The 8,810-nt window shown below is 46.9% G+C and overlaps 5 protein-coding genes across 5 annotated transcripts; 3 read left to right on the plus strand and 2 right to left on the minus strand.

The window, feature by feature from the left end:
• The first annotated feature begins 90 nt into the window (after positions 1–90).
• GGS22DRAFT_165753 (uncharacterized protein) lies at positions 91–1,184 on the plus strand. Its single transcript, XM_047961741.1, has 2 exons — positions 91–419; positions 482–1,184. Exons 1-2 carry the CDS (start codon positions 351–353, stop codon positions 884–886), a joined length of 474 nt encoding a protein of 157 aa, XP_047817493.1. The 5' UTR covers positions 91–350; the 3' UTR covers positions 887–1,184.
• A 305-nt stretch (positions 1,185–1,489) lies between these two features.
• On the plus strand, positions 1,490–1,942 carry GGS22DRAFT_180361 (SOH1-domain-containing protein; the record flags this gene model as incomplete). Its single annotated transcript, XM_047963757.1, has 2 exons — positions 1,490–1,570; positions 1,670–1,942. The coding sequence occupies 2 exons, from the start codon at positions 1,490–1,492 to the stop codon at positions 1,940–1,942; spliced, it is 354 nt and encodes a 117-aa protein (XP_047817494.1).
• A 176-nt stretch (positions 1,943–2,118) lies between these two features.
• Positions 2,119–3,005, minus strand: GGS22DRAFT_165756 (uncharacterized protein). The gene is made up of 3 exons (XM_047961742.1): positions 2,865–3,005; positions 2,504–2,796; positions 2,119–2,448 (listed from the first exon to the last, which is right to left on the minus strand). Exons 1-3 carry the CDS (start codon positions 2,872–2,874, stop codon positions 2,413–2,415), a joined length of 339 nt encoding a protein of 112 aa, XP_047817495.1. The 5' UTR covers positions 2,875–3,005; the 3' UTR covers positions 2,119–2,412.
• Positions 3,006–3,257: 252 nt separating this feature from the next.
• On the plus strand, positions 3,258–4,500 carry GGS22DRAFT_165757 (uncharacterized protein). Its single transcript, XM_047961743.1, has 3 exons — positions 3,258–3,619; positions 3,674–3,845; positions 4,029–4,500. Exons 1-3 carry the CDS (start codon positions 3,596–3,598, stop codon positions 4,490–4,492), a joined length of 660 nt encoding a protein of 219 aa, XP_047817496.1. The 5' UTR covers positions 3,258–3,595; the 3' UTR covers positions 4,493–4,500.
• A 901-nt stretch (positions 4,501–5,401) lies between these two features.
• Positions 5,402–8,000, minus strand: GGS22DRAFT_189634 (uncharacterized protein; the record flags this gene model as incomplete). The annotated part of the gene is made up of 8 exons (XM_047964875.1): positions 5,402–5,710; positions 5,771–5,962; positions 6,018–6,254; positions 6,308–6,351; positions 6,405–7,277; positions 7,345–7,475; positions 7,528–7,732; positions 7,802–8,000. The coding sequence occupies 8 exons, from the start codon at positions 7,998–8,000 to the stop codon at positions 5,402–5,404; spliced, it is 2,190 nt and encodes a 729-aa protein (XP_047817497.1).
• Positions 8,001–8,810: the final 810 nt, after the last annotated feature.

Below are 8,810 nucleotides of genomic sequence, written 5' to 3' on the forward strand. Positions count from 1 at the left end.
CAAAGACGGATATCGGCACTGTATAGTAAGTAAGAACCATACACCTTCGGTAGAGACTGCAGGTGCGTTGCCATCGTAGCACCATCCTGCAGCTGGTCAGAACCTTCCGAGCTGCCTAGGAGGGTAAGTGCTGTGCGTTTTCGTACCTAACATGAGATCGTCCCTTCGATATGGGACCTTATTCCTCAGGTGATGCTTAGGTGACCCCTTACATGTCAATCGCTAATTGGAATGGATCCGATTCTTTGTTTTGTGCTCCTCACGAAAACAGACCCAAGAAATTGCCGTTGACATTGTGAACTCATTGACCATCATCAACAAGAGATTCTCAAAACACCGAAAAAGACAATATGAAGTCCATTCTAGCTCTAGTAGCAACAGTATTTCTGGCTGTCACAGAGATTGGGGTCGCTGCAACTGTAAGTTACTAGATCATTCAAGGCTACTTACCAAGATAGCTATTGGGCTAACCTAGATCAAGAATACAAACCTCGAAGCCCGCTCGCTTTCTCTGACATCGGCAGATGTACCGACATTCAGTTCAACGACCTATTACACCCCAACTTTGACCTCATCGAGCTTCTCATATACGTCGTCCGGTTCAGACTCCGCAACGGCGTCTTCGTCTGGATCTGGCAGTATTTCCTCTACCTCGTTCTCGGCGCCGACGATTTCTGCCACTCCGTTTGCAAACGTCACATCTGCTGGACCTGCGACGCAGACCCTTGGTGGGATTACACATTCTGCAACAATCAGTGGTTCCCTGGCGGAAAGCCTGAGTGCATCATCAACGTCGAAATCCAGTACTGCTGCATCATCTGCCAAACCTGTACTTCCTGTGGTTGCTGTGATGGCTGGTATACTTGGTATTTTAGTCACGTCGTGAACTAGTTGGGATATGAAGATGTTGGCTTGGAAGAAGCACTGATTCTTGGGCTTTGGAGTTATTAGAGACAATTGTTATGTTTGTCCGGGGTTACTGTATTGCCGAGAATGTTTATGAACCGGAGATTTTGGAGCAAGGACCTGGATATTGATACCTAGATCGGAGGACTTGCTATGGGAAGATGTGTATTTCGTACGGGCGAGAATATGCTTGCTAGACCCGACAGGGCATCGCATCATGGGTTAAGGATTTGGATGTAATCCTATAGTAATCGTAATAAAAAAAGTTGACATATTAATATGATTCTTGTTTATGAAGAATGTTTGACAATTCGAGATGATCTCGGCGGACAGTGAGAGATGGATATACATACTAGGTATCGGACCAATCAGGTACGCTTAGTCATTGATGTGGCTGGCACGTTCCGAGGTCAATACCGTGGACGTAGTACGAACTTTCTGGTCCCCACATAAGCTTTCTATGTTCACATTTCAACAACTAATTTCTGTTGCGCTTCACTTCTTCCCGTTCTTTCGCCATATTCCATAACCGCGAACCCTGCAATTACAGTCGACACATTATCCGGACAAGATGGATGTCAAAATGGAAGATTCCCCTCCTGCTATCCCGGCCAACGATGAACCTAAATATGGTGGATTTAGTCGCTTTGAGATTGAGCTCGAGGTACGCCTCTACTCTTATTCCCAAGATATTTCCCCTCGCTTCCTTTACCTTTGTTTTACGTAGACTATAGCACATCTACTAACTAGTTCTCTATTTTAGTTCGTCCAAGCCCTAGCGAATCCCTCCTACCTAAACCACCTTGCGTCGCAAAAGCTCCTCAACGAACCTGCCTTTGTCGCCTACCTGTCCTATCTGCGATACTGGTCGCGCCCACCGTACATCAAGTACCTGAACTACCCAGGTCCGACGCTGAAGCATCTAGAGCTGCTACAGAAAGAACGCTTCCGCCAGGACATCATCAGTCCCGAGCTAGAGCAGGCTTTGATTCAGGAGGGGGCCAAGGCGTCAGTAGACTGGCACAAGGGTGATTAGGAAGCCCAATGTTATGGTTCGCAGACACTGCCTGTCCGGTTTCGATTCAACTATTCGGAACCTGAGCAGCCTAGCCCTATGCCTTCACATACACTTTCGCCAGGGTCGGAAAGAAATACCCCACCAGGTATGACTCCATGGTGAAATCATTTAGTGTCGTCACCTTTACAACGAATCCAGGAACAACGCGAATACTCTTATTTTCGAGCTCTGTCGTGTGTACGGGGTTAACAAGGGGACTGACAAATAATAATTACGCATGAACAAAGCACCGTTGACGAACGTGTGAGGAGGATTTGAGAGTCAGAAGCAACTTGGGTATCATCATTATTGGGAAGTTGGCTAAACTGGGACGCAATATGAACAACATGGACGAAAACCTCACAACTCCATCCCAACGCCATCAGAAAATTCACAAAATGCCATCCAGTGGAATATTTACCACTTATGCCAACTCCTTACTATCACGCCTAATTTTCTCTCCATCGGTGGCCGCAAGTCATGCACTATGTCGCAGTTAGCAGCTAGTCGTATCACAATAACCGGATAACCAGCACCCACCTTGAAGAAACTTGTCATAGGCTCGTCGGCACTACGAATTTGGATCTGGTAGAAGGCGGCCTCCTTGCCGGTGCACGTAGAGTTGTTGCATTGCACCTTGGTCTTGTCGGCATTATCCCATGCGCCGTCACCACCGAAGACATCTTCGCGCTCCTTCTTCTTGAAGTGTTTTCTTGCGAAGAAGCTTTCGCTGTTGATAGCGTGTTGGTATGGACAGGTTCGACATTCGAGGCGATTGCGACCGGAGTCTGGAGATACAGAGACCGTTAGGATGTTTGCGCACTCGGGGCAGACTGTGTACTTTTAGTTAGTTTTTGCTTTTGCGTCCTAGGTATGCGATGGAAGGGCTTAGAGGACATACAGGCAAGCATGGTGGCTTAATTAACAACTTCTTGTTATCCGGACTATTCTCTCTGCTGTATAATTTGGATTCGATGTGAAATGCCTGTGACTCGCTTGATGAAGTTGCTTGGTATAAATTTGATAGGTGAGTCGGAGATAGGTGACTGAAAGAATGGATGGGTTCTAAATTTCTGCGGGACTCACCACTAAAAGCAGGGATGTTACAGTTACTGTATGGTCAATGCATGCTACGCTAATCGAAAATCATCCCGCCGGAATTCGCTAAAATCATTGCTCCGTAGGACCCCGCGGTACCCATGGCGGCCATGGTCAGCATAAACAGACGCGTGGGTTGGTGGGGTTTCAGCGCTAAACCTGGGATGTCACCACAGGGCTGTTACAACTGTCACAGCCGTCACAGCCTCCTTTCTTTAGCTTTTCTTAGCTGGTTAGCGCTTGAACTGCATCCATGCATTGATTAGGCGCCGTCTAAAGCCACACCGATGACGACTAATCTACCTGAATTACATACGCAGTTGATGAGTCCCGGCCTCTCCTTGTGCTGAATTTTACATTTTATAATCTGGCCTTTTTCCGCTGTCCCAGCTGTGGAGGCGGTATACGGACTTCCTTCCTTGACCGGTTTCCTAGGCTCCGAAATCCGAAATACGAACGATAGACAACAAACAGCAATAACCGCCCGTTCCCCCCTACAATTGAATAGAGAAGGACTCGGACAGGATATTCACCATGGCGGACGACCAGGTTCATGAAGTAAGACTTATTCACCTTGAGTATTCGTACCTGTAAACTAAAAGCACTCAACAGGGTGCCTCTGTCAAAGAGCAGCTGATCGAAGCCTGCCGCCGAAACAACGTTGACCTTTTGAACGAGATCATCTCGAACTGCAAGAATGACGACGAGATAACCGACCTCATGAACAATACCACCACCATCATGGGAAATCATCTATACCACGAAGCCGCGCTTCAGGGGAACTGTATTTCCCCCGCTCTTTTCCCCTCCTCACCTACCCATACCGCTACGCCGTGTCTATACACTTCCCCGGTCACCTATACCCTGATGATATACTCTCCTCTACCACATCACACCACAGCCAACCCTCTTAAAACTTCTCCTTTTATCTTTTCTAAAACTAAGCTAACTTCTCCTCTAAACATAGACGAAATAATCGACACCCTCCTCGACCAACCCAACTTCGAATGCGACCCCCTCTCGCGCGCCGAAGGCGACACGCCCCTGCACAGCGCCATCCGGTGGATCAACAGCGAGCCCCCAGCCCAACGCGCCTTCGGCAACGCGCTCATAACAATGATGCTCGAAGCCGGGTCCAGCACGCGCGTGCGCAACAAAGCCAAGCTCACCGCGTCCCAGCTCGTCGACCCCCGCAACACGGGCCTCCGCGACTTGATCCGCGAACACGAGTACACGGAGCTAAACGCGGGCGATTTTATTGATGCGGCGAAGAGGGATAAGGATATTGGCAAGAAACCGGTGGCGTCGAGTAAGGGTGTGGCTGGGGATGTGGGGAGTGATGATGATGATGATGATGATGCGGAGTTCTCCGGGAGTGATGAGGAGGAACGGGCGGAGTGGGAGAGACGACGGAAGAATAAGGGGCGGTGAAGGGGCGGTGAAAAAGGGGGGATACATTATACGGGGAAGGGGGAAGGGGAGGGACGGGTATATAGACCTGTTTCGAGAGATAGGTTTGGCGGCTACCCAGGGAGCTATATCGAGCCGTGCAGGCGTCGTTTAATCAACACATAGAAGCATATCATACATTACATGGCCGCTTTTGTCTCGACTGGGGGTGTATGCTTGGGTATCGACATTTTATACCTAATATCCGTGAAGACATTAACCATACCCGTGTTGCAGGATTTCTGGACCTCGTTATTGGGACTTGGTCTCCCTTTAACATTACCCCTTTTCGAAACCGAGTCATCACAAAGAACAACTCGCAATGAAGTGTTGAGAAGACCTGATCTCCTAGTTTAGTCATACAAATTCACAACACGCTACGAACTCAGGCTAATAAAATTCACAGGGAATAATCTTAAAGATGGAAAAGGCAAATACATCGCATGGTATTCATCGTTCGAACGCAACGAAGCTGCCTATTGGAAGCTATAGATACAGCAATATTCACACCCGTTTGAAAACCAGTGTATAACATCTACACCAGCCATATTCGAGTATGAACAACCGAACGCCGTTTTCCCGCCCCCAGTAACTGCGAAGTTCTCCCCCATACAAGCTCTATGCATTTACCGTACCCGCCACCCTTCCATAACGCCAGGCCCATATGGACACATTCCATATATTCCCAGATCCATTCGATGAAAAACAGTTTGAATAAAGCAAGGTGATAGAATCGAAATCGCTGATCGCCGACATGTGAACTGTAAATGGAGTTCATTGTTCGATAGAGCCAGTCTCGTTGAGGTAGATTTGAGCAAATGATTGGAGATTTCAATACGCCGTGAAGACCTGCATGCCTATGGCAAGTCGTAGATAGAGCTGAGTATTGTCTCAGGGCTCTGGAGTGCTTGATGAGGCCCGAGTCTCAATATCGCCAGACTTGGTTTGGTCGTCTGTAGGAATGCTCTGTTGGACTTGGGCGGTTGTGCTGTCCGTGGTAGTCGTGGGGCACTCAACGGCGTCCCCAGTCTTCGACTCAAACCTATCGCTGTGTCCATTGTAATTGATTGAAGCCCATTCCTTAGAGAGCTGACCATCGATTTTAGCCCGCTCTCGCTGAGCCTTGTCCGCGATGCTTTCTGGTCGAATATGACGGCAGGTCATAGCAAACCGATGCTTTCCGAGATTAGAAACCTCGTGCTGTCGCTAGACATTAGCGTCATACTTTAGAATCCCGAAGAGTGAGCGATAGGTACATACTAGATAGAATTTCTGGATTCCTGCGCCATGCATAACAAGCATGTCTCCATGCTTGAGTACAAGTGACAAAACGAACTTTCCCTTGGCGCCAACATTTACCCCCTTTTTGGCGGAGAATTTCATCAAAGATGCAGATCCAAGAGATAACGTAGCCACTGTAGGACCTAACTCCTTCTCTCCATCATCATGTGCCTAAGGTATATGTTAGACATGTCGGAGAGAATTGGAGCAGAATAGGGGCATGTACGCTGATTTTCGAGCCTTCGAAATACCCCAAGGCAAGAAGCTCATTAAATTTCTCAAATTCGTCCGGGATCGCATCGTCATCGACCTTTAAGTTCTCATCCTTTATGAACTTCGTTGAGGCTGCTACAGACGCCTCACCTGCCCAAGTTAGGCGAAGAAGGGTTTCCACGATAGGAGGCTGGGCCCCTGGCAGGCCCATTGTTGTTTTTACAACGACACCGAACTTGTAGGGAGCGCCCTTTGGTATTGTTAGCTTATGCAGGAGACTTTTAGCTTTGTAAAGGGGCTCACATAGTTTGCGCTGAAATGCGATGTCAGTTCTTCGATTCGGGAACCTAGATTCGTTAGCATCACCTTGTTACAAAATCACCATCTTGCATCTTAATACCTGCAGCCCGAGCACCTCGTCTTTCTAATCCAAGGTCTTGATCTTGGAATCGGGTATACAGATCATTAATACCACCTGATCTTGTAAACACCCCTTCCCTAGGTCGAATTACTGTGATTGTTCCGAGGAAGCCTTTTTTCTCATCTGGAAGAAAGTAGGTGGTGAATATGTGGTTGCTGGTAGTAACTTGTGGCATCCTTTTGACACACTTGTCAAAGGAGTCCTTGTTGCTCTTAGACCCGTTTCCATCGGTGAAGTCTATCGTGTGAAACTTCTTTAGGGGGATGCGATATGAGAATTCACAAAGAGGGTTCTCGCAGAACCAACCAACCCATTTCATTCGTCTTATACAGCATCCGCATCTGGGACAGACAATACCAGCCTTAAACTCCTTCTCGCTGCCAAAGGTTTTGTCTGTTATTTGAGGTAGAGGCGGCACAAGAGGACACAGATTGTCGCCGAGGAAAGGGGTTCTTTCCTTCAAGAAGTCCTCGTTGTACTCCAATTCGGCGGGATTAAGGTCGGTAGAATCCTTGTTCCGGGGAAAGCAAAAGAATTGCTTGCAATCTTTGTGCAAGCATGTCCAACCTTGCTTGTATATCACTTTGCTGGGATTTCTACAAGCAAGGCAGTAGGCAAGTGCGCAGACATGATGTCCAACTTCGACCTCACCTATGCTCTCTTCATTTGCGTCCTTCGGTGTCCACCAGGATCTGGACTTCAGATTGACTTTTTCTAGTCTGATCCTGTATATTTTAACGAGTTTACCACCATGCCCATGGACCTTCTCAGACCATATGTCTGTAACCTGGAAATGATCCAGGACGTTATACTCATGTGGAGGTTTGACTGGGAATAATGGATTTCCAGAATCTAAGACTTGTTAAGCCATGCTTTTTCTTATAGGTATCTAGTATGTGTTTTATTCATTTGTACTCACCAGCGATCACTACGAGGGAACGGCGCGGCTTCTTCATAATCGCGGAAAAGGCTTGGATACGGAAGTTGTCTTCCTGGTCCTTCTCTCTAACCATCTGGCGCGTCGATTTGTCTTCGACGTGTCCGCCTCCGCTATTTACAGCGTTAACCCAGTGCGACTTTGTAGGTTTTATTATATACTTACGGCGATGTGATAATCACTTCACTTTCAAAGCGATCACGAATTTCCACCTTTGCACCGATAAGAAAGCCTTTTGCGACTTTCTTATTAGAATGCAGGCCACTTTGGTGCGCCCTAAAATAGGGCAAGGCATCTGCTATGGCAGCACGCTTCTCTGCCCAGACAGGAGGCATTCCGCTTGGTTCTGGCTTGTCCTTGTTTCCATCATCTGTAATTGAGTTAGTGACGGTCTGGTTAATATTTCAAGCGCGGTTGATTCTAAGATAGATTAACTGACCTTTTGGGGTGTTGTCCAGACGGCGTCGTTTCTGAGCACCGTCTTCATGCCCGGCTTCGCGCTTGCGTTTATTCTTTGTGGAGCCACTGCCAGCGACCGGTTCATCTGCAGACGGTGTCTGCTCTTGGGTGAAATTCTTGGCGATTGACAAGAACCTGGTTATAGGGCCATGGCTCCTCGTTTGCATGCTTTGAGACATTCTGTCGGTTTCCTCGGGAGAAAAACGCCTTATCTAAACATGCCTGTATCAGATATCACACTCTCGAATTTAAAGGATAATGAAAATGGGTCATTATCGCCGATAAAAGGGGGCAAGGTCGGCGACAAAGTTTTCTAGCTAGATTCGATTTGAGATGTTGTTTTGAATGGAGTAAAGGCAATTTTTACCAAAGGCCTCAAAATAATAAATGATGAAGAGGTATAATTGATGCGACGAGTGAGGTAAGGAATACGTTGAATGTTATACTTACTAGGTATTTGCTTAACTATCTCTTCTTAGTTGGTGATTCTTAACGAAGAGATACCGACTAATCAGTACATCAAGTTATTACTAGCGTGAGTAATAGATAATCTAGAAGAGGGGAAACCTAATGTCCGTGTTAGTGGTAGATAATACGAAGACAGGTTACTAAGATCTAATCAGGAGCAGATGATTAAATGAGAAGGAAAAATGGGATGGATATTAACAGTATAGGTGGGTAAATAGAATATATCTTCAGGAAAGGAAAGGTGAAGACGAAGAGGTAGGGGAATATGGGAGGTAAGAAGGTTAGATCGGCTTGTACTTAAAGCTCAAATACTTCGAAGACCATCGAGGTTGTAATGATAGATGATAGGGCTCCAAGTTAAAATTGGATGTTTGAGAGGTGTTTTTTTTTTTTTTTTGGGGGGGGGGGGGGGGGGGGGGGGGGGAAATTACAAAAACAATTTGTACGAATGGTTGAAAAATAAAAATAGTGGATTTTTTTTTGGAAGTGTTTTGTGTGTTTTTTTTTGTTGGGGGTTTGGG

The sequence above is a fragment of the Annulohypoxylon maeteangense genome (genome assembly GCF_022496945.1).
Source record: "Annulohypoxylon maeteangense strain CBS 123835 unplaced genomic scaffold GGS22scaffold_11, whole genome shotgun sequence".
Taxonomy (NCBI): domain Eukaryota; kingdom Fungi; phylum Ascomycota; class Sordariomycetes; order Xylariales; family Hypoxylaceae; genus Annulohypoxylon; species Annulohypoxylon maeteangense.